General features: G+C 33.2%; 1 protein-coding gene across 2 annotated transcripts in view; it reads right to left on the reverse strand.

The window, feature by feature from the left end:
* The window catches only part of NCAM2 (neural cell adhesion molecule 2), a 506,280-nt gene that overhangs the window by 106,922 nt on the left and 373,088 nt on the right, over positions 1–26,270 (reverse strand). For both annotated transcript variants that reach the window (XM_079155716.1, XM_079155717.1), the window contains exon 12: positions 4,202–4,375. In XM_079155716.1, coding sequence (XP_079011842.1) covers positions 4,202–4,375 — 174 coding nt within the window. The remainder of the gene's footprint in view (positions 1–4,201; positions 4,376–26,270) is intronic.

Consider the following 26,270-nt stretch of genomic DNA (forward strand, 5'->3'; position numbering starts at 1 on the left):
AAAACATGTGGCCTTTGTTTTTTTGGGATTGACTTATTTCACTAAGCATATTTCTAACTCAATCCATTTACCTGCAAATGCCATAATTTCATTCTTCTTTAAGGCTAAATAATATTTCATTGTGTATATACTACTTTTTCTGCTACTATAGTATGTAATACACAGAGCAGTTGATAATAGAAAGAGTATATATCAGGAATGCCTAAGTAAGCAGGTGATAAGATAAATTATGCACTAGTGAAGGTAATACATAAGACTTCTGTCACGTATGGAGTAAAGAGTAGCTCATTTATTAAGTGGTACACAATTTTATCACATTAGCTTTGAAATAGGAGAGCTGAAGGAAAGGGCCCTGAAATAAGAATAAGTTGTGAATCAGCAGTCCTGCCATTTGGGCCATATGATGGATTTGGTGAGACTGCTACTTTTTGATATATTAGAATGGGAAGAAATATGTGACATTTGTGCAATCCTCAATGAGAGAATTACAATGTAGTTCCTTATTTTCTTGGTCAAAGGTAATGCCATATGTGGTGCAGGACTGTAGGCTGAAAACAACAACAACAACAACAACACAAAAAACAAAGTCTTGGTATGCTACTGAGCATTTGTAAGGAAGGAATGACTTCACCAAGGGATCATGATTGGACAATGTAGCTATGTGATCATAACTATCCATCATGATCTGGCTCCTGACCAACTAAATCAAAATGCCTTGCTGCTCAATAACAACCTACCAAATGAAGTGGTACATCTACGATGGATAATGTTCTCTCTACAGTTCTGCATGCAGTTGGGTGAGGATTTCTAGAGCCTGCAACTCAGCTTAACTATTTCATTTGCTCACTTCAACTTCCTCCCCACTCTTTTCATAAATATTGACCCCTAATATACACATTGAATCTTACTCTTCATGTTTATTTTTGTAGACACATTTTTGAAAGAGAATGCATTATTAATTCACCTCATGAAAACTCAATCAGGTACTAAAATAATATTTTTTATCCTCCCATCTCCACTAAATTCCAATATTCCCTCCACACTAATATAATTTTGACACTTGAAATATTGAGATTAGCAGGGCATCCTGATTGTACTCATGGATTTCATATGCTAACAGTGAAGCTAGATCAGAAAATTCTAATAGGTGCAATATTGAAGAGACATGACATGAAAATAAATATATATAATGTGCAATGTAATGCAAGAAATATGGTATTGCTTTCCTGTCACTCATCCTAGAGGAAGAGGGAATTTTTGTGTAAGAGTATTTCCAAGAAGGAATGGAAGTAAAAACACATTGTGGGTGGCTCTGAATAAAACAGCAATTCTGTGCAGTGTTGAATGGCCATAGGCCTGCCTGATGAGATATTCATGAGGACGATTAAATTGTCTCTTTAAAAGACTTACTGACCCAATGAAATCACAGTCACTCAATGAAAATATGTATGCTTGAAAGAGAAAGTTTAAGTCAAAACTATGTTACACATTCTAACAATCAAAGCATTGCTGTCAATTTATAGTAAACATAATTATGAATATTTACATCACATTTCATATTTGTATAAGCATAAATAATTTATTATTCTGATGCATATATTTACTATACATTTAAAGAGATGATACATCCTTTTATTGAAGGAAGAGTAATATCACACATCCTTCAATGTTAGGAATGGTTCAAATGAGCTAGTTATCAAGTTTGTGTCCTATCCATTAAATTTGTGTTTCCTTTGGGTCATATATTTATATCTATGCCTAATATCCAAATAGGAGAACTCTCACAAAAAACCTTAAAAACATGGTTCTCTTAAAAACATGGGGTTTTATATATAAAATGAGATCACAATGCTATTATAACATGTAAATTTGGCATTAAATAAATAAATAAAATTGCAAAAGTACACTTAATCCAACTTAGGTAGAAAGCATCTGCTCAGCAGTAGGAAGCTATATAGGAAATTGAATGGATGTGAGAGAAGATATGAGTGCTAAGTTGTATATTTTAAGTTTGTGGCCTGCAGGACTCAAATGAATTATTTTTATACTTAGAGACAACCATAAACCTATAATATCTGTCAATGATATTGGTAAATAATGAAATGACAGAGTCCAAAAACAAGGCTTAACGCAGTAATTGGATTAAAGATGTTTGAGCTACACTGAGTTGAGATTATGCGATGGTTTGAGTATATTGTTTTTATGATCTTAACATGGTTTAAGTTACTGGATAACATATGGATGAAAGAAGGGCTGATCATGAAAACAGAGAAAAGAAGAAAAGAAAAGAAAAAATGAAAAGAAAAATATCAATGCAAATATGTTCCTCAAATGAAAGTTAAAAAGCCCAAAGGCCAGAGTTTTAAGGTCTCACTGGGGAGCTTTAAGCAGTCTTAATCCTACACAGTTAAACATCCTATTCCTGTAATTTCCATTGCTCATGTTCTAGATGCATCAAGCAAGTTTTGACTCATATTCTATTTCCTACATATTACAGGAAAAGGAAATGAATGTACTTATACATTTTTGGTATAATGATTTCTCATTACAAATTATCAAATAGGCTTTGTTATTTTATATATATATATATATATATATATATATATATATATATATATATCAGTCTCATAAACACAGAAATCTGTTTCCCACAGATAGTTACCTGGGGTTCAAAGTCATGTTTTGAACTTGGTGATATTGGCTAGACTAAAACCATATAGATTCTCCATGAGGTTGCCACTTCGTAAGAATTTCTGAGAAAGTGAATTCACCTTCTATCCAACAATGTTTAATTCCTAGAATATTCAGAGTTAATATTCCCTTTCTTCATGGTTGTGTTGAGAGCTCTACTAAGTAAGTAATTTATTTTCACTTTCTGTCACTCACCTAACATCTGCTATGTTTTCTCTCCTTGAAAAATTAAAAATATTTTAAAAATATATTATTCTTGAATACAAGTTAATATTTTTTTTTCTTTTACTAAAGTCCTTGATTCCACTCACACCTTCCATTTTGTGCATAATACTATTATTGTATTTTTACAAATCTTCTCTCCTGAGACTCATTGGGTATGCCCAATGTGTCCCAAAACTTTCATCATTAAAAAAAATCATAAGTACTCACCTGTTTGGGGGTATTATTTGAAGAGTGTGGTAAATGAGTGATGATTGATTCATTAATATTTCTCATATTTTTTCAAAAACCCTAAAGTCAATACTGGTGGCTGTTGAGCAATTACATTTACTCCTCTCTATGTTCACTAACATAGTTCCCTCTATTCTTCTCAGAAGGTCTCAGGCCTATACTGAAATCCTACACCACACATGTTAGAGGCAAGCCAGAGTTCTCAGAGGAAGGACACTTTGGAGCATTAATTTCCTCACTATTTTATGCTATTCTTTTGGATGATTCACGTACTTCTGTGTCCTAACCAACAGAATGCAACACTGGCAATTTCTTATAATTTCTTAGTACAGTTTCTTCTAATAATGAGCAGACAGATCACATTTTCCTAACATGATGAAATTCTACATAATTGAATAGATGTGATATAAATTATTTTGACATTTCAGAACCAGTTAATTCTATCATTCAAAAATGTTATGAGTTGTCATAAAAATTTTAATTTTATAAAATTTTCAAAACATTTTTGATATAAATTTTTGTAGATGAATTTTTGTAGATGACTTCATGAATGCATACCTATATTTCGTATTATGATTTTACATCTAGTTATGAAAAAAATCATTGGTAATAAAAAGCATATATTTTGGAATATTCACTCATTAAATCTCACATGTTAGCAATTGTCTTTCCACAGGCCAAGTTTTAAAAAAGATAATTTTCCCAAGAATAAAACTTTGGTGATTTTATTAAACCCTTCCATCTTTAGTAATGGAGGCCTGGGGTTGTAGCTCAGAGGTGGAACAGGTGCCTAGCATGTGCGAGGACCTGGGTTTCATACATAGTACTTCAAAGAAAAAGAGGGAAAATAAATAAATTATGAAAACCTTTCCACTCTGCCGTATTAATTCTGTTATTTCCACTCTGTTATTCTTAAGGAGAACACGTCACTGAAGTGTTCTCCCAGCCCCACCCACTGCATTGTAATAAAAAAATGTTGGAAAATAAAAGATCAATCACATGGATATATGGAATATCTGCATGAATTAAACAACACACTTTGATATCATTGACTCACTTTGAACTCCATGGGAGCGTACTATTTTCCAGGTTTCTGATGCCACTTCCTTGATATCCACTTGATAGTGATGAATAGGCACACCTCCATGGGAGTCCGGCTTGCTGAAGGAAAGTTTGGCTGTGGTCTGTGACAGCTCTATAATCTTCACTCCATAGGGACTGGATGGCACGTCTGTGAAGGAACACAAAGTACACATAACCTAGGTAATGCAGATGGCCATTATTAAGACTCACAGTGTCATGAGAGTTAGGAATAAAGGAAAATGGCTGCATATGTCTGTTTAAATTACAAAGTCTACTTACGCACCCCAATAGGCTCTTCAAATAGCAAGAAAAGTACACAAGTCCATTTGTATTACCACAGTGAATAACAATAAAACAGTCAGCAAATTAACTAAAATATTCACTTATTGAGAAAATATTTTATTTCCACATTTTTATATAATAATAACATTTTCTGATGTCAAGGAAAACAAGGTTGTGTGTTACTGTGTGTGTATGTGTAGGTTTGAGAGACAGAGACAGATCTGAGAGAAAAGGGAATAAGTAAAATGTAAAAATAAGTAAATTTATTATTTGATCATTACCATAAATTTTGTGAAATGCGTTTTAATTTTAGAGAAAATGTTAGTTTTTTATGTTTTATTGGTGCATTACAGTTGTACATAATGGTGGGATTTGTTGTGTATTCATACATGTACACAATATAACAATAGAATTTGACCAATATCATTTTTCCCTGGTATTACCACTTTTCCTCCTTTTCTCCCTCCCCTTGGTCCCTTTCTTCTTCTCTACTGTTAGCGCTTCCATTTTCATGAGATCTCCGTTACCTTTGTTTTTCTTTTTCCTCTCTTGTTTCCATATGAGAGAAAACATGACCTTTGACTTCCTGAGTTACAGATTATCAGTTATATCATCATTTATATTTGACTTAATTAAAACTTAATTAAGGGAACCCTTAAGTTGAGTTATTGAGGGTTTTTTTTTGTTTGTTTGTTTTTTGGGTTCTTTTTTGGTACCAGGGACTGAACTACCAAGCCACATTTTGGTAGTTTTTAATATTTTACTTAGAGACAGGGTCTCCCTGAGCTGCTTGGAGCCTAGCTACATTGTTGAGGTTGGCTTTGAACTTGAGATCATCCAGCCTGTCTCCTGAGCTGAGTGGTGCAGGTGTACGCCACCACTCCCAAGTTGAGTTACTGAGTTCTTAATCTCTTTTTAAAAATTCTACATAATCTTTCTTGGATGTATGATTTTATTAATTACATTATTTCACATTCAATAAAATATAGTAGGTGGATACTTATTTTAGTTTCTAATGTATAAAACTTCCTTGGAAAGAGTTCTCTCAAAGGCAAAACAAGAAAAAGAAAATGAGAAAGAAAAAAAAAAGTCTCAATAAGGACATTACTGAAAGTTATGCTCTAGAAACCTCAAAATTTAGAGTAACTTAGAGTAACTTCAAACTCTAAAGGGCTTTCTCTCTTTCTCAATCCTTTTGCCTCTTTTCTATATTATGCTTGAAATAAACATTGGAAGAAGGAGCAATATGGATATTTTCTGAGAGAGACAGTACATGCATACATTTGGAAAATGTACATTTCTATCCTGATATCAATTAGGTATTCATGTAAAACTTGCTAAGGTGGCCAAAAGTCAAATGCATCGTGATTGCAAGAATTTGGAAAGTACACACCAGAGCACATACCATTATGTCTTATCATGGTTCTAGGCAGAAGCCAGGAGTGCAAGATTGTGGCCTTTTGGACCTGAATTTTACAAAGAAATATAACATTACAGCTTAGCTCTAATTAGTAAATGAAAATTACTTAGAGATGCTGTGAAGTACATTGTGTCATAACTACATCATTCAAATATCAATGTGTCAAATGATGATGTCTCCCATGTTATTACAATTTTGTCTAGAAATACAAAATTCAAATCATCTAGATCATAATGTATTAGGCTGGCATACATAAATATTTTCTCAGTTTTTATGTTCTTTAATCTCTAGGTTAATCTGCTAACTTTTGCATCTTTAGCTTTGATCCAAAACAGAGAAGGAAATCAAACAAACATGGACTGCCCCCGGAAATGAACAATACTTCAAACCACAATGAGGATAACTTTCTTATGTCCACTAGGTCTAAATTGGACATCATAGCAATTAGCATGATTTTCTGTTCTGAGACATGTATCACAAGTGAAGGTAGTACATATATATATACTCTGGGGGATGATGGGGGATATGCTTTCCTCCTGAACTCTGACATTTGGTGGCATAACATGATCCTTTGTATGCACCACTTAAGAAGAGGTGCACCCTGATGTGGTGCAACTGGAGAAAAATAAAAACCTCCACATTTTAAAAGCACAAAGTGAGCATCACTCAACATAGACCATTGGCTTTCCTTTTCTAGTTGTGAAGTCTATTTTCAGACCTGTTGAATCTTCAACTGGATTTTTTTAAGTGTACACTATCTCCTTTGTGCTCTCCTATTATCAGATTAAAAATGAAATAATTCTTATGACATACAGATGTAGTTTCTTTTAACTTTTTCTTTTTACATTCTGAGTATATATGTCCTATTACACATTGACTAATGAATTATGTTTCTTCCAGAAAGTGACAAATCTTTTGTATACATATATATATACATAGATTTATAGACATCTACATATATATAACATTGAGCAAAATAAACTAAGTCCTCAGAAAACATTTGATAAATGTTTCAGAAATTAAAAATAGTATATAAACTATGTGAGGCACTACATTTGTTACTTGGCTAAATTGAACCATTTCAATTGTGTTCATACTTCAAGACCTCATGTTTTACATGATAAGTGCATAAAATTTGACTGTAAACTATAAAAGTAAAGAAAAAAATACACAGATACAGAATATGTCCAAGTAAACAATTTCTGATGTGCCTGGAAACAACATTTCTAATTTTTATCTTTACTCAATTATTTGGTGATCATCCTCATCCTATCTCATACACCTAAAAATTTTTACCACATTATTTTAATAATTTCTGCATTATAATTCTTGTGTCTATCTTGTCCTTATTTCAACATTAACTCCCAAACTTTGGACCCACCTGTTTCTGTCTATAATGCCATTAGCTTCCTTTTCTATTGGACTCAATACAAAAATTTCAATATACATGGCATGCGAACTCAATATCAGGCTTTCCAAAGAATCATGCCAATTGCTTCCTGGAAGAAGGCATTCAAGAATTTCATTGTCTTTATAGTATCCATCTTAGCCTTTTCTATCTTCCTCTCAACCTAGATCATCTAACACACTGAGTATATGCAAACAGAAGACTATTGTGAAAAGGCTATCAACACAGTCTAGCATTCAAATGTAGCTTATGGATGTTCAAAACCACACCCAGTACTCCCCTCATTGTTAGCATATATTTTTAAACTACTTTCTAGTATCTTTCATCTCAATAGTTAATGAATGCCACTCTACTGAATGAATGATAACCCTTTATTTTCAACTCTACTGCTGTTGGTATAGCACTGGACTAAGAGATTAGCTAGGGGATCAGACTATGTAGATCCAAAAATGTGGCCTTTCCACCTTCTCAATGGCAATCTTTGACTAATTCTTTAATCTTGTCATATACTAGCATTGTTCTTTTTAAAATAGAAGTTTGAATAATATCCATTACTAGGGTTGGGGGGTGTCAAGTAACACAGAACACTTAAAACAGAAACTGGAACACACTAAACATTTGATAAATATCACTCACTGTAATTTCTGCTCTCTCTCCTAGTAACTATCTGTCTTCTATTACATCCTTCTCATCAATTTACACCCATCAACATTTCCATGAAATTATAGGTAACGGTTACAATACCAACGTTCATCATAGAAATTTTTTGTGGTGTGTGTGTGTAATAGCAGAGAGCTGGTGTCATGACTTAGATTTCAGGAAAAAAACAATCTCTGAAGGTGCTGTGGGACCTAGGCACATGACACATATTGTGTATTTATTTCCTAATGAGCAAAATAGTAACAATAATATAAATATTAAAGCTGCGAGAATAAGTTAATGGATATAAATCATTCTGCATTCCAAATATCATAATCTCTCACCTCTTAAAAAAGTTGTCTATATATAAATAATATTGGTAAACATTTTGATATTTGGTATCATATTGATTGAAATATAAATGTGACAATACAAAAAATATGCCTTGGAGATAATGTAACTTAATAAGATATAGAGAAAAAGTCAGGGACATTGTTCCTCATACTGATAAAATAAAGGAATTCAAAAAAGAAAGAGAAACTAATAGGTTAAATGGACATATATGCAGGGCAATAATGTCTGGAAACAGATTCAAAAGAGCACATTGAATATATGTTCCCCTCGTCAACAAGAAAGCATCTCAAAATGATGATACCCAAAATAAGTCAAAATCTTAAAATGATATATTTGAATATGCTACCAGTGTGGATAAAGAAGCAGGCAGCAAAGGGCTGCAGAGGAAAACTGGATAAGAACATTTTTAAAATGACACTTCTGTTTTGCTCATGACTGCTTCTTTCGTTCTACTTACAGCCTTTTGTACTTTTATATGAATTTTAGAATTTTTTTCTATCATGTAGGGTGCATCAATGATATTTTATTTTGACAGATTATAACACATCTGTACAATATGTTAGGTATTATGAATATTTTAAAGGTATTATTTCTTTCAGTTCATGAACAGGGAATATCTTTCCACTTATTTGTGTCTTCTTCAATGTCTTTCATCAACGTTTCACACTTTACATGATAACAGATATTTAAACTTCTTGGTTAAATGATTACTGGGGAAGTCATTTTATATTTGTAGCTATTATAGATAGGACTGCTATCTTGATTAGTTTTTTAGATATCTACCATTTTTATATAGAAATGCTATTCAATTTTGCATGTTGATTTTGTGTAAAGTAACTTTGCTGAATTCATTTATTATCACTGGGAATATTTTGCTAGAATCTTCACAGTTATCTGTACACAAGATCATGCCACCTACGAAGAAAAACAGTTTGACTCCCGCTTTTCAAATTTGGAAATTTTCTTTATTTTTAATGTTTCCTAATTGCTTGAATTAGAGTTTCAACATTATGTTGAAGAAAAGCAGTGGAAGGGGCATGCTTGTCTTATTTTAGAGGAAAAACTTTCAACTGATTCCCATTCAATGCGATGGTAGTTTTGGGTTTGCTACAGATAGTCTTTCCTGTGTTGAAAGACTTTACATAAAAGTCATAAATAAAGTATTACCTGACTTCAAAATATAATACAAAGCTCTGATGTCCAAAACCACATGGCAATGGCAGAAAAGAAGATGTACCAGTGGAACAGCAAAAATAAATGTGCACATTAGACTCTTCTCTCTCACCAAATACAAAAAGCAACTCAAAATAGATTAAAGAGTTAAATGTAATACTTGAAACTTGGAAACTAATATAATAAAAAAGGGGAGATGTTTCACAATATTGTATTAGGCAAAGACTATTTTTTAAAATAAGAACTCAAACCATAGGAAAAAAAAGCAAAATAGATGGGTGATACTATGTAAAAGTTAAAAGCTTCTGTACATCAAGGAAATAATCATAAAAGGGAAGACACAATGAACAAAGTGTGAAAAAAATTTTAAATTAAGACATCATATGAAATTAATATGGAGGATATATAAGAAACTCCAGAATCTCAAAAGCAAACAAACAAATAAAAAAATTAAAATACCAAATTAAAAACTGGACAAAATACACAACTAGATGCATTAGAAAAGATGACATACGATTAGCCAATGGGCATATGGAAATATGGTCGATGTCAATAATTATCAGAGAAATGCAAATCAATACCACAATGGGCTAGAACATCACTAATACAAAGAACAAACATAACAAGGAATGCAAATTAGTACAACCATTATAGAAAACATTATGGCAGTTCAGCCAAATGATTAAAAAAGAGGATGACCAAATGATCCAGTAATATCACTACTGAGTATATGTCTGAAAGAAATTAAATGAATTTCTGCAAGAGACATCTGCTCTCCCATATTTATTTATTTATTTATTTTTTATTGTAAACAAATGGGATACATGTTGTTTCTCTGTTTGTACATGGCGTAAAGGCATACCATTTGTGTAATCATAAATTTACATAGGGTAATGTTGTTTGATTCATTCTGTTATTTTTTCCCTTCCCCCCACCCCTCCCACCCCTCTTTACCCTCTATACAGTACTTCCTTCCTCCATACTTGCCCCCCTCCCTAACCCTAACTCTAACCCTAACACTAACCCTTCCCTCCCCCCCATTATGTGTCTTCCTCCACTTATTAGCGATATCATTCGTCCTTTGGCTTTTTGAGATTGGCTTATCTCACTTAGCATGATATTCTCCAATTTCATCCATTTGCCTGCAAATGACATAATTTTATCATTCTTTATGGCTGAGTAATATTCCATTATATATATATATATACCACAGTTTCTTTATCCACTCATCAATTGAAGGGCATCTAGGTTGGTTCCACAATCTGGCTATTGTGAATTGAGCAGCTATGAACATTGATGTGGCTGTATCTCTGTAGTAGGCTGATTTTAAGTCCTTTGGGTATAGGCCAAGGAGTGGTATAGCTGGGTCAAATGGAGGGTCCATTCCAAGTTTTCTAAGGAATCTCCACACTGCTTTCCAGAGTGGCTGCACTAATTTGCAGCCCCACCAGCAATGTATGAGTGTACCTTTCTCCCCACATCCTCGTCAACATCTGTTGCTGCTCGTATTCTTGATAATCGCCATTCTAATTGGAGTGAGATAGAATCTTAGGGTGGTTTTGATTTGCATTTCTCTTATTACTAGAGATGTTGAACATTTTTCCATATGTTTGTTGATTGCTTGTAGATCTTCTTCTGTGAAGTGTCTATTCATTTCCTTAGCCCATTTGTCGACTGGATTATTTGAATTCTTGGAGTAGAGTTTTTTGAGTTCTTTATAGATTCTGGAGATTAGTGCTCTATCTGAAGTATGATTGGCAAAGATATTCTCCCACTCTGTAGGCTCTTTCTTCGCATTGCTGATAGTTTCCTTTGCTGAGAGAAAGCTTTTTAGTTTGAATCTATCCCAGTGGTTGATTCTAGCTTTTATTTCTCGTGCTATGGGAGTCCTGTTAAGGAAGTCTGATCCTAGACCAACAAAGTGAAGATTTGGACCTACTTTTTCTTCTATAATCTGCAGGGTCTCTGGTCTGATTCCGAGGTCCTTAATCCATTTTGAGTTTAGTTTCTTGCATGGTGAGAGATATGGGTTTAGTTTCATTCTGTTGCATATGGATTTCCAATTCTCCCAGCACCATTTATTGAAGAGGCTATCTTTTCTCCATTGCATATTTTTGGCACCTTTGTCTAGTATGAGAAAATTGTATTTATTTGGGTTTGTGTCCGTGTCCTCTATTCTGTACCATTGATCTACCTTTCTATTTTGGTACCAATACCATGCCGTTTTTGTTACTATTGCTTTGTAATAATAGAGCTGAAGATCTGGTATTGCAATACTCCCTGTTTCACTCTTCCTGCTAAGGATTGCTTTAGCTATTCTGTGTTTTTTATTCCTCCAGATGAATTTCATAATTGCTTGCTCTATTTCTGTAAGGTACGTCATTGGGATTTTAATTGGAATTGCATTGAATTTGTATAGCACTTTAGGTAGTATGGCCATTTTGACAATATTAATTCTTCCTATCCAAGAACATGGAAGATCTTTCCATCTTCTAAGGTGTTCTTTAATTTCTTTCTTTAGTGTTGTATAGTTCTCATTGTAGAGGTCTTTCACCTCTTTTGTGAGATTGATTCCCAAGTATTTTATTTTTTTCGAGGCTATCGTGAATGGGGTAGTTTTCCTAATTTCTCTTTCTGAAGATTCATCACTTATGTATAAAAATGTGTTGGATTTATGGGCATTGATCTTGTAACCTGCTACTTTACTGAATTCACTTATGAGTTCTAAGAGTTTTCTGGTGGAATTTCCAGGTTCCTCTAAATATATAATCATGTCATCAGCGAACAGGGATAGTTTGAGTTCCTCTTTTCCAATTCGTATCCCTTTAATTTCTTTGGTTTGTCTAATTGCTCTGGCTAGAGTCTCAAGAATAATGTTGAATAGAAGTGGTGAAAGAGGGCATCCCTGCCTTGTTCCAGTTTTTAGGGGGAATGCTTTCAGTTTTTCACCATTTAGAATGATATTAGCCATGGGCTTAGCATAAATGGCCTTTACAATGTTAAGGAATGTTCCCACTATCCCTATTTTTTCTAGTGTTTTGAGCATGAAGGGGTGCTGTATTTTATCAAATGCTTTTTCTGCATCTATTGAAATAATCATGTGATTCTTGACTTTAAGTCTATTAATATGGTGAATTACGTTTATTGATTTCCTGATGTTGAACCAACCTTGCATCCCTGGGATGAAACCCACTTGATCATGGTGCACTATCTTTTTAATATGTTTTTGTATGCGATTTGCTAAAATTTTGTTGAGAATTTTTGCGTCGATGTTCATTAAGGATATTGGCTCTGAAATTTTCTTTCCTTGATGAGTCTCTGTCTGGTTTAGGTATCAGTGTGATATTGGCTTCATAGAATGAGTTTGGGAGGGTTCCCTCCTCTTCTATTTTATGGAATACTTTGAGAAGTATTGGATGAGCTCTTCTTTAAAGGTTTTGTAGAACTGGGCTGAGAACCCATCTGGTCCGGGACTTTTCTTTGTTGGTAGGCTTTTGATGACGTCTTCTATTTCAGTACTTGAAATTGGTCTATTTAAATTGTGTATGTCCTCCTCGTTCAGTTTAGGCAATTCATATGTCTCTAGAAACCTGTTGATGTCTTCGAAATTTTCTATTTTGTTGGAGTATAGATTTTCAAAATAGCTTCTAATTATGTTTTGTATTTCAATCCTGTCTGTTGTGATATTTCCTTGTTCATTCCGAATTTTAGTGATTTGGGTTTTCTCTCGTCTTCTCTTTGTTAGTGTGGCTAAAGGTTTATCAATTTTGTTTATTTTTTCAAAGAACCAACTCTTTATTTTGTCAATTTTTTGTATTGTTTCTTTTGTTTCAATTTCATTGATTTCAGCTCTGAGTTTAACTATTTCCTGTCTTCTACTACTTTTGGTGCTGTTCTGTTCTTCTTTTTCTAGGGCTTTGAGCTGTAGTGTTAGGTCGTTTATTTGTTGAGTTTTACTTCTTTTATTAAATGCGCTCCATGAAATAAATTTCCCTCTAAGTACTGCTTTCATAGTGTCCCAGAGATTTTGATATGATGTTTCTTTGTTCTCATTTACCTCTAAGAATTTTTTAATTTCCTTCCTAATATCTTCTGTTATCCATTCATCATATAATAGCATATTGTTTAATCTCCAGATGTTGGAATAGTTTCTGTGTTTTACTCTTTCATTTATTTCTAACTTCATTCCATTATGATCTGATAGAATACATGCTAGTGTCTCTATCTTCTTGTATTTGTTAACATTAGCTTTGTGGCATAATATATGGTCTATTTTAGAGAAGGATCCATGTGCTGCTGAGAAGAAAGTGTATTCGCTCTTGGTTGGATGGTATATTCTATAAATGTCCACTAAGTCTAAATTATTGATTGTGTTATTGAGATCTATGGTTTCTTTGTTCAATTTTTGTCTGTAAGATCTGTCCAGTGGTGAGAGAGGCGTGTTAAAATCACCTAGTATTATTGTGTTATGGTCTATTTGGTTTCTGAAATTGAGAAGGATTTGTTTGACATACATGGATGAACCACTGTTTGGGGCATAGATGTTTATGATTGTTATATCTTGCTGATTTATGCTTCCCTTAAGCAGTATGAAATGACCTTCTTTAACCTTTCTGACTAACTTTGGCTTGAAGTCCACATTATCGGAAATGAGGATGGATACTCCAGCTTTTTTGCTGAGTCCATGTGCATGGTATGTTTTTCCCCATCCTTTCACCTTTAGTCTATGGGTGTCTTTTTCTATGAGGTGAGTCTCTTGCAGGCAACATATTGTTGGAACTTTCTTTTTAATCCAATCTGCCAGTCTATGTCTTTTGATTGATGAATTCAGGCCATTAACATTCAGGGTTATTATAGAGATATGATTTGGTTTCCCAGTCATTTGGTTCATTTTTTAAATTTTATTTATTTATTTGTTTGACACAACTTGTTTCCTCCTTTCTTTGACAATTCCTTTAGGATAATTCCTCCCTTTGCTGATTTGCTTCTTTGTTTTTCATCTCTTCCTCATGGAATATTTTGCTGAGAATGTTCTGTAATGCTGGCTTTCTTTTTGTAAATTCTTTTAGCTTTTGTTTATCATGGAAGGATTTTATTTCATCGTCAAATTTGAAGGTAAGTTTTGCTGGGTATAAGATTCTTGGTTGGCATCCATTTTCTTTCAGGGCTTGAAAAATGTTGTTCCAGGACCTTCTAGCTTTTAGGGTCTGGATTGAAAAATCTGCTGATATCTGTATTGGTTTCCCCCTGAATGTAATTTGGTTCTTTTCTCTCACAGCCTTTAAAATTCTGTCTTTATTTTGTATGTTAGGTAATTTCATTATAATGTGCCTTGGTGTGGGTCTGTTGTAATTTTGTGTATTTGGAGTCCTATAAGCCTCTTGAACTTGATTTTCCATTTCATTCTTCAGATTTGGGAAATTTTCTGATATTATTTCATTGAATAAATTGTTCATTCCTTTGGCTTGTTTCTCTAGGCCTTCTTCAATCCCAATAATTCTTAAATTTGGCCTTTTCATGATATTCCATAGTTCTTGTAGATTCTGTTCATGATTTCTTACCATCTTCTCTGTTTGTTCAACTTTGTTTTCAAGGTTAAATATTTTGTCTTCAATGTCTGAGGTTCTGTCTTCCAGGTGTTCTATCCTACTGGATATGCTTTCTATGGAGTTCTTAATTTGGTTTATTGTTTCCTTCATTTCAAGGATTTCTGTTTGGTTTTTTTCAATATCTCTAACTCTTTATTGAAATGCTCTTTTGCTTCCTGTATTTGCTCTTTTAACTGTCAATTGGTGCGATCATTCAATGCTTGCATTTGCTCTTTCATCTCATCGTTTGCTTCTCTGATCATTTTAATTATGTACATTCTGAACTCCTTTTCTGTCATTTCTTCTGCCATGCTGTCATTGGGTTTTATTGATGTAACATTTAGATTTGTTTGCAGCATTTTCTTTCCTTGTTTTCTCATATTGTTCAGGTATCAGTGGACCACTGAGATATTGCAGATTTCCTCTATTGACTTACAATGTCCCTGAAGATTTCTATATATATCCCCCCTTAGCCTTCAGTAGGCTGAAGTCTTGGAGGAAGTTGATAATACGGTGCTCCACAAGGAAGCTGCCTCTCTAGGAGTGGTGGCCTTCAGGTGGGGTATAATCCCTGCTAGGGGGCAGAGGTGCCTCCACTTGTTGACCAATGGTCATCCAAAGGGGACCTAGGCTGCGGGCTGAGGCAAGGCCTGTTTGGGCCTGAGTCTCTGGTTTTACCGTCCTTGTGGGGAAACCTCACCCGGCAGGGAAGACTCACCCAGTGGGGAGGTCTCGCTAGTCAGTTCCGTCCTAGAGGTTCCCCTCAATTTACAGCTACACTCCATGTTTATTCACAAGTTCCTGGTATGGATGGGTGTGACATCAGCAGAGGGTTGGTTGGCAGCAAGGATTGCTAACCACTAGGTAGAGTTGAAGATTTGACCTCTTGACCTTGTTTGTACTATGTTCTGACCTAAAAAGCTAGAAGATTCATAAATGCCTGTTTTCTTCCCTCTTCTCTGCCTTTCCAGTGATTTTGTAACCACCTAATTCTATTACAATAAATTATTTTCTGCTTTCCTTATTCTTCAATCTAACAAAAATCCAAAACATTTGTGTTGACCCAGAAAGAATTGAATTTTCTAGATCCAATAAGACTGTATCACACAATATGTCACTACCACCTATTTGTGTTTCAAGAAGTCTACACTAATTTGGGTTCCATCTGCTTCTGTTCTGAGTGACCACTGTAGTTCCAATCAGATTTATATATTTCACCATTTCAAAAGTTCTATGCTCTGAATATTGACACCCCTCAAAATTTATATGTTAATATTTAATCACCAAGGGGATATTTTCAGCAAGTGGGGTGTTTTGGAATGTGAGTAAAGGTCTCATGAGTGGCATCAACCCTTATGAAAAGAGCTAAAGGGTGCATATTTGTCCCCTTCTCATTGTGAGGACATAGAAAAGGATATCTGTGAGAAAAGTTTCATCAGACACCAAATTTTACCAATGCCTTGTCCTTAGACTTTCCAGTCTTCAGACTATGTGGGGAAAGTTTCTGTTAATTATTAATTTCAGAATCCACGGCGATTTTTATAGCAGTCAGAATGGTTTAAGGCAAGTTGTCAACTTTCTCTAATGTTTAGTCAATTGACGACACATCTGGAACCATGTAAATTATTTTTCATTTCACTATTCTTCTGGTTTTTCCCAATTGCCAAATCCAGATTATTCTTATATTGATATTTTCATAGCATTTGACCATTTATGTGTATGTTTTCTCCTCACAAGTATTTACACTAACTTTGAGTAATTATTTTTATCTTTATTTATTCATATACTTTTAAACCTACTGATCAAACTTAGGTAGTTCAGGGATTTTTTCTTGATTATCTCATTTCTACTTTTACTATTCACCAAAGAAGTGTTTATTCACTTCTAAAATATCAATGGAAAATATTTCCTCCAAACGTACATAGCTCATGATACTTTTCACAATTCCCAGAAACCTAGATCACATTATTAATTGGACATTTCAACAAACCTCTCATAAACTAAAAACATAACACAGCAAACCCTGCATGCATTCAAGAAATGCATCTAAAACTACTATGACACAGTCATTTATCTATATATATGTACATATATATATCTGAAATATGTAAATGTAAACTCAAACATCCTAAAGTAATATACACTGTTGCAATGAATTATAATATAATTAAATAAAAATAATATAATAAATAATAGTATAAAATAATATATAATTTTGTATACATTTCCTTTTTGCAATAGCAGACACTTTTTTGGAAGTGTGAATGTATATTTATATAACTGGGCTACTTGGAGAAGCATAGGAAGTGACAATTTCCCCATACCTAATGCTATATTAAAACTAGTCTCTGGAATGCTACCAGGAAACTTCAATGGATTATGCAGCTTTATGGATTAAAAAAAAAAGAAAAAAAAGAAAGAAAAAAAATCTTAACTTCTTAACTTCCCTTTCCACATACCAGGAAAACAGAAGCATGCTTTTAAGAATATCTATAATTTGATCTCTCACTGCCTCTCCATTCATGGCACCCACCACGCACCCCTCACACAACACACTCCAGCTATCCACTAAGTGCCTCATTTCTTAGAATCTCCCGCCCTTAGCATCATGCCTTTGTACAAGTGTCACTTAGATCCTTTCAGTCTTTCTTGTCTTCTTTTTGCACCTGTTTCTACTGACTTGTTATTGCCTAATTGTAAAGCTAATCTATATCTGAAGCTTCCAGTCAGAACTCAATTTTGGGTTCTCAGGACTTTGATTTACACTTTTACTACAATCCTTACTTTTGAACTGCAGCTGCTTTATATATTATTCATCTTCAGATTCCCAAGATCTAGAAGTGTCTGGGGCTTAATAGAAACACACTAATACATTCATTGTATTAGTAAGTTTCCCAGAGATTAGGAATCCATGCAAGCACAGATTCCCTGAAAATAATGTCACCTAATTTCCTTTTTTCACTGCAATACAAGAATGAGAAAATCAAGACAGTGCTGTGAATAGCTTCTGAGTATCACTGCTTATCTCATGTTTTCTGAGAAAATTTTTTAAAAAGAGCAAGATATAGAGTTTTCCAGGGTAAATCATTTCAGAAAACCTGGCTTTATATTCAGCTGAAGAGAGTGTTTTTTCAAAAGATCTATTGTTAACCTACTTCTGGATAAGATACCATCTGAGCACAAGGACCAGTAGATCTACTATAATTCCCTATCTACAGAAGTTCGGTCAATTGATCCAGCTTAACCTATAAGCAGGCTTCTGTTCTCAAAAGTGACTTTTATAGCCCTTTCCATGACTTGACTGAAAGTATGGATAACTGCTTCATGATATTTGTGAATTAAATCAATCTTGAAAAGAAAGTTAAAATATTGGATTTGACAAGGTCTCAGTAGGTTAAAAAGATGAGTCAAAACTGACAAGCTGAGATTTAATAGGGGTAAGTATTACATACTGAGTTGAGGTTAACAGAATCAATTCTGAAGCACCCTTAAGAGTGGGAAAAAGATGTAGAACAAACTACTATAAGGAAAAAAATAGTGGTGAAATCAAACATATTATATTACTTAATAGAAACACGCTGCCCAGAATAAGCAAGATCATTATTTCATTTTATTACTAATTGGTCCAAGATGTCTACATCTTTGTATAACTAAAAAGACATCAACACATTACATCTACATAAAAGCAAACAATGCAAACTAAAATTTGGCCATAACAACAGCCAATTAATATCTTTGTGGGTATTTGCCATATACTGGATGCTTTGAATGTATCATTAACTTACACAGCTCTTACAACAGTTTCATCAGATAGATCTCAGAGTCTACTATGGAACATGGCCCCCAAACCCACCCAGAACCGAGGCACCCACTCCCAGCTGCAGCATGTAATACCCAATGGCAGTTCATAGATGAGGCACTTCCCTAAAATTGCCCAGGAGAAGATGACATTATCATAAAAGTGTGTTAATTAAGCAAAAATGGTATCATTGTTTTAAGGTTAAGGTAGGAATATTTTAATATTTCAATTGAAATATAGCAGAAAAATGATAAAAGATTTTTAAATAAATGAATGAAATTATATTATAATAAATTTTAAAAGCTAGAGTATTTTAAAATAATTAAAACCAAAAATATGCAGCATGCTTTGTCAAAGGATCACAATCCTTAGTAGGTATAAACCTGTAAGGAAGAAATAATACACTAGGTAGGTAAAATTATATTTCTTATGTGACCTACAACCATAATCCATGATTATGGATATAAATATACATACATAATATGCTTGTAACAAGCATTATAAGAAAATACATCTTCCAGTTAGAAAATGGGATTATTACCTAGAAAAGAAATAATTTCATGGGAAAATCTTTAGAAAATATATGTCTGTATTTCTCTTATTGTATTTTAATAAGTTGTTAAAAAGTCAAAACAAAATTATCAAGTATACCTAATCATCTTCCCATAAAATCATAGAAATTTAATTTTTCAATTTTCAAATGACAGGACAAAAATCAAAGAAGTCTGAATCAATGATTGCTCAAAAACATAAAGCCAGGGTTTAATAGAAAGATGTTGTTTAAGGATTTTCTGATATTAAGTACAGCATAGATATATACATTTTATTTTTAAAAATTCAGTTTAGCAAAACAATAATTGTTGGAATTAGTTGTGAAAAAGTAAAAGAAATAGAATGAAAAAGTAAAATAATTTTTCTACTATTCCCCAACCCAGTCAGGTGTTTAGTAGTTCACATTAATTTATTATATATTTTATTTCTTTATTTCTAATGTTTTATTATTTTTGTCTTCTTTTGTTGTTCTTTTTAGTTACATATGACTATAAAATGTATTTTAATATATCATACATAGATGGAGTATTACTTCCCATTCTTGTGGTTGTACAAGATGTGGAGTTACAGTGGTGTTGTATTCATACATGAACATTGGAAAGTTATGTCAATTCAATTTACTCTCTTTCCCATACCCATACCCCAATTCTTTTCCCCATTCCCCTCTTGTCCAGTTGGGTGAAACTTCAATCCCCACCCCCACCCCCCTACCTATTGTGAGTCAGCATCTGCATATCAGAGAGAATATTTGGCCTTTGGTTTTTCTGGTATGTGCTTGTTTCACTTAGCATGATAGCCTCCAGTTCCATCCATTTACCATCAGATGCTACAATTTCATTCTTTTTTTATGACAAATATTCCAGTGTCTATATGTAACACATTTTCTTTATCCATTTATCTATTGACGGGCACCTAGGTTGATTCCATAGCTTAGCTATAATGAATTGAACTGCTATGAACATTGATGTGTCTGTGTCACTATAGTATGCTTATTGTAAGTCCTTTGGGTATATGCCCAGGTGTGGGATGACTGGGTCAAATAGTGGTTACCTTCAAAGTTTTCTGAGGAATCTCCATACTGCTTTCCATAGTGGCTTCACCAACTTGCAGTCCTGCCAGCAATGTAGAAGTGTATCTTTTTTCCCACATACTGATCAACATCTATTGTTACTTGTATTCTTGACAACTGTCATTCTCATTGGAGTGAGATGAAATCTTAGTGCAGTTTTTATTTATATTTCTCTAATTGCTAGCGATTTTGAACATTTTTTCATGTATTTGTTGACCATTTGTATTTATTCTTCTGTGAAATATTTGTTCAGTTCATTTGCCCATTTATTAATTGAGTTATTTGTTTTTTTGGTGTTAAGTTTTTTGAGTTCTTTATGCTGGAGATTAATGCTCTATCCAAGGTGCAGGTGCAAAGATTTTCTCCCATTCTGTAGGCTCTCTTTTCATGTTCTTGATTGTTTCCTTTACCGTGAAGAAGCTTTTTATTTTGATGCAATCCCATTTATTGATTCTTGATTTTATTTCTTATGCTTTATGAGTCTTATTGAGCAATTTGGTTCTTAAGACAACATGATGGAGATTTGAGTCTATTTTTTTTTTTCCCCTAGTAGGTGCATGGTCTGTGGTCTAATGCCTAGGTTGTTGATCCACGTAGAGTTGAGTTTTTTGCAGGGTGAGAGACAAGTATAATTTCATTTATTTACATATGAATTTCCAGTTTTCCCAGCACCATTTGTTAAAGAGGCTCTCTTTTCTCCAATGTATATTCATGGTGTCTTTGTCTGGTATGAGATAACTGTATTTATGTGATTTTTGTCTCTGTTTCTTCTATTCTGCACCACTGTCTTCATGTCTGATTTGGTACCAATATCATGCTGCTTTTGTTATCATAGTTCTGTAGTATAATTTAAGGTTTGGTATTGCAATGCCTCCTGCTTCACTTTTCTTACTGAGGATTGCTTTGGATATTCTGAGCCTCTTATTTTTCCAAGTGAATTTCATGACTCCTTTTTCTATTTCTATAAAGAACAACATCAGAACCTTAACAGGAATGGCATTAAATGTGTAGCGCTTTTGCTAGTATTGCCATTTTGACAATACTAATTCTCCCTATCCAAGAACATGTGAGATCTTTCCATCTTCTAAGGTCTTCTTCAGTTTCTTTCTTTAGTTTTCTGCAGTTTTCATTGTAGAAGTCTTTCGGCACTTTTGTTAAATTGACTCCCAAATATTCAAATTAGTAAAATTATTTGAGGGTATTGTGACTGGGATAGTTTTCCTAATTTCTTTTTCAATTGATTCATCATTAATGCATCAAAACACAATTGATTAATGGGTGTTAATTTCATATCCTGTTACTTTGCTGAATTCATTTATTAGTTCTAAAAGTTTTCTAGTAGATTTTTTTGGGTCTTCTAAATATACAATCATGTCATTGGCAAATAGTGATAGTTTTGGTTTTTCTTTTCCTATTTGTATCCTTTTAATTTCTTTCTTTTGTCTAATTGCTCTGGCAAGAGTTTACAAGACTATGTTGAATAGAAGTGTTAAAGAGGGCATTCTTGTCTTGTTGCAGTTTTATAGAGGGAATGCTTTCAATTTTTCTCTATCTAAAATATGTTGGCTTTGGGTTTAGTACATATAGCTTATACAATTTTGAAATAGGTTCCTACTATTCCTAGTTTTTCTAGTGTTTTGAAATGAATGGGTGCTGTATTTTGTCAAATGCTTTTTGTGTATCTATTGAGATAATTATGTAATTCTTGTCTTTAAATCCATTAATGTGATGAATTACATTTATTATTTTCTGTTTGTTGAACCAAATGTAAATCCCTGGTATGAACTCCCCTACATCACAATTCACTATCTTTTCTTTTCTTTTTTTTTAACTATATTTTATTTGTCAATGGACATTTATTCATTTATTTACATGTGGTGTTGAGAAAAGAACCCAGTGCCTCACACATGCTAGACAAGCACTCTACCACTGAGTCACAACCCCCAGCCCTGCACTATCTTTTTAATAAGGTTTTGTATGTGATTTGCTATTATTTTATTAAGAATTTTTCCATCTATGTTCATTGGGGATATTGGTCTGAAATTTTCTTTCCTTGATGTTTCTTTCTCTGATTTTGTTATCAGGGTGATACTAGCTTCATACAATTAGTCAGGAAGGGTCCCCTCCTTTTGTATTTCATGGAATAATTTGAGGAAGATTGGTGCAACTCTCTGGTCCTGTGTTTTTCTTTGTTGGTAAGCTTTTGATGGCATCTACAATTTCATTGCTTAAAATTTATCTGTTTAAATTTCCCATATCCTCCTGATTCAATTTGGGTAGGTCATATGTCTCTAGAAATCTGTCAATGTCTTTAAGACTTTTAGAGTATACATTTTCAAAATAAGTTATTGTCTGTATTTCAGTAGTGTATGTTATGATATTTCCTTTTCATAGTGAATTTTAGTAATTTGAGATTGTTGTTTCTCTTTGTTAGCTTGGTTAAGGGCTTAACAATTGCACTGATTTTTTTTAAAGAACAAACTTTTGTTTAGTCAGTTTTTCGAATTGTTTCTTTTGTTTCAATTTCATCGATTTCAGCTCTGAGTTTGATTATTTCCTGTCTTCTACTGCTTTTGGTATTGATTTGTTTTTCTAGAGCTTTGAAATGTAATTTTAGGTCATTTATTTGCTGACTTTCTATTATTTTAATAAATGAACTTGATGCAATGACCTTTGCTTTTAGCACAGCCTTCATAGTGTCCCAGAGATTTAGATAGATTCTCATTTATCTATAAGTATTTTTTAAAATTTTATTCTTGATTTCTTCTTCAATCCATTTGTCACACTCAAAAGTGTATTATTTAGTCTCCTGGTGTTAGAAGATTCTGTTTTTTATTTCATCATTGATATCTAATTTAATTTCATTATGATCTGATAGGTTATGAGGTATTACCTGTATGTTTTGCATTTGCGAGTTCTTTTGTGGCCTAAGATGTGGTTTGGTTTTGAGAAGAATCCATGTGCTGTTGAAAAGAAACTGTATTTAGTCATTGATGGATGAAATATTCTATATATGTCTCTAAAGACTAAATTATTAATTATGATTTTGAGTTCTATAGTTTCTTTATTTAGTTTTTGTTTGGAATATCCATCCAGTCATGAGAGAGGTGTGTTAAAGACACCCAGTATTATTGTATTGTGGTCTATATGGTTCTTAAAATTTAAAAGTGTTTGTTTCATGTACATAGATGTTTTATTGTTCAGGGCATAAATATTTATTATTGTTATGTCTTGTTGATATATAATTCCCTTAATTAGTATGAAATGTCTTTCTTTATCCTTTATTAGTATATTTGACTTGAAGTTAACTTCATCTGATATGAAGATAGAAACCCCTGTTTGTTTATGAGATTCATGTGTATGTATGGAATGTTTTTCACATCCTTTTACTTTCAATCTGTAGATGTCTTTGCCTATAAGGTGAATCTCTAGGAGACAGTATATTGTTGGGTCTTATTTTTAATCCCATCTGCCAGTCTGTCTTTGATTGTGAGTTTAGGCCATATACATTCAATGTTATTATTGACATACTATTTTATTCCCTGTTATTTTTGATTTATTTCAGGGTTTTAATTTGAATTTGTTCTCCACTGATATACTGTTGTTTTAGTTAGTATAGTTTCTCCATTGGTTTTCACTTTTATTTTTCATTTCTTCTTCATGAAATATCTTATTGAGTATGTTTTATAGTGCAGACTTTCCAGTTGTGAATTCTTTTAACTTTTGTTTATCATGGAAGGATTTTATTTCATCATCAATTCTGAACCTTAATTTTGCTGAGCATGGTATTCTTGGTTGGAATCCATTTTCTTTCAGAGTTTGGTATACATTATTCTAAGACTTCCTACTTTTGAGGGTATGGGTTGGGAGATCACCTGAGGTCTGGATTGGTTTCCCTTTAAATATTACCAGTTATTTTCCTATGGGGGCCTTTAAAATTCTATCCTTATTTTGTATGTTAGTATTTTCATAATAATTTATATTTATATTTTAGGAAGAACTAGAAGAGCATTTCAAAGTTTCTGAATAGAAAGAAATGATAAACATTTAAAGAGATGGAAATGCTAATTATCCTTATGTGACCATGGCACATTGTACACATATGTGTAATTATTACAACATAACCACATACATATGAACATTTGTGGCCAATTGAAATTAAACAAATTTATTTTAAAAATAGAAACCATTAAGATCACATGGGAGAAATGGTATAACAAAATTATAGGCCTTCAGGATGACTCTGCTCAAGGAAGTCCCTTAGGTAGTCAATATTTCATTATGCCTATTGTTTAAATAATAACAGTAGGTGTAATAACAATTATATATGTTAGTCCTAATTTATAAACCTATTTTCTATCTTTTAGATTGGTATAAATACTTCATGTGTTTCATTGAGCTATTAGAACTTTGATAACTATTCATGATTCAATTTAGCTAATAATGCCTTGCAAACTTACTACACTTTATCAAGCAGCTCTACCCCAGTAGAGATAATGGCAAAGTGGAGTGAGGCATGAAATATTCAGCTCATGAGTATAGGAGGCCAAAGTTTGTATATCTAATTTCCACAATATATTATAAATTGTACTGATATGAGATAAAGATTGTCTCTTAATTATCAAAGGCAATGTTGTCAGTATATTTATTCCAAGATTTCACCTAAAAATTGTTAAATTTTAGACTAAACTTATATCCATATATTGGAGAACATGTGCTTTGTCTAAATTATTATATAATATAAAATATCCCTTCTGATAAATTGTTATCATCTGTAAAGTCACATAACAATCTATGTGTATACACAAAAAGATGTAGATTAGTTTTATCAAGAATGCTACTATATATATATATCAAAGTGCACAAATGTATTCTACTGTCATGTATAACTAGTTAGAACAAATTTTAAAACTTAAAAAAAAAGAATGCTATTATAATGACAGGTATGGTGGCACATGCTTATAATCCCAGTGGCTTGGGAGGCTGAGGCAGGAGGACCCTGAGTTCAAAGCCAGCCTCAGCAACTTAGTGAGGTGCTAAGTAACTCAGTGAGACCGTGTCTCTAGATAAAATACAAAAAAAGGGGGGAAGTGATTCAATGGTTCAGTGCCCCTGAGTGTTCAATCCCCTGCCCCCCCCAAAAAAAAAGAATTCTAGACTTTTCAACAAATGGTGATTGAAAACTGGAAATCCATATGTAGCCAAATACAATTGTACTCCATCTCTCTCCATGCATAAAATTCAACACAAAGTGGATAAAAGACCAAGACAGCAGACCAGAAACCCTGCAATTACTAGAAGAAAATGTAGGGCTCAACACTCCAACATGTCAGCTTAGGAACCAAATTCATTACCAAGATTCCTAATACAAAAGAGGAAAAATCAAAAATCACTAAATGGGGTGGTAACAAACTAAAAAGCTTTTCCACAATAAAGAAGGTAAAGAGAGAGCCCACAGAATAGGACAAAATCTTTATCACCTGAATCTCAGATACTGCATTAATTTCCAGGATATATAAAGAACTCAAAAACCACATCAAGAAAACAAATAACTCAAAAAATAAATGGGCAAAGGAATTGAACAGACAATTCACAGAAGAAGAAATATGAAAGATCAACAAATAGTTGAAAAAGTGTGAAAAACCACTAGCAGTTAGAGAAATGCAAATTAAAACTACACTGATATTTCATCTCACTCCAGTCAGAAAGGAAATTATCAAGAATACAAGCATCAACAAATGTTGGCCAGGATGTGAGGC

The sequence above is a fragment of the Sciurus vulgaris genome (genome assembly GCF_902686455.1).
Source record: "Sciurus vulgaris genome assembly, chromosome: 10".
Classification (NCBI taxonomy): domain Eukaryota; kingdom Metazoa; phylum Chordata; class Mammalia; order Rodentia; family Sciuridae; genus Sciurus; species Sciurus vulgaris.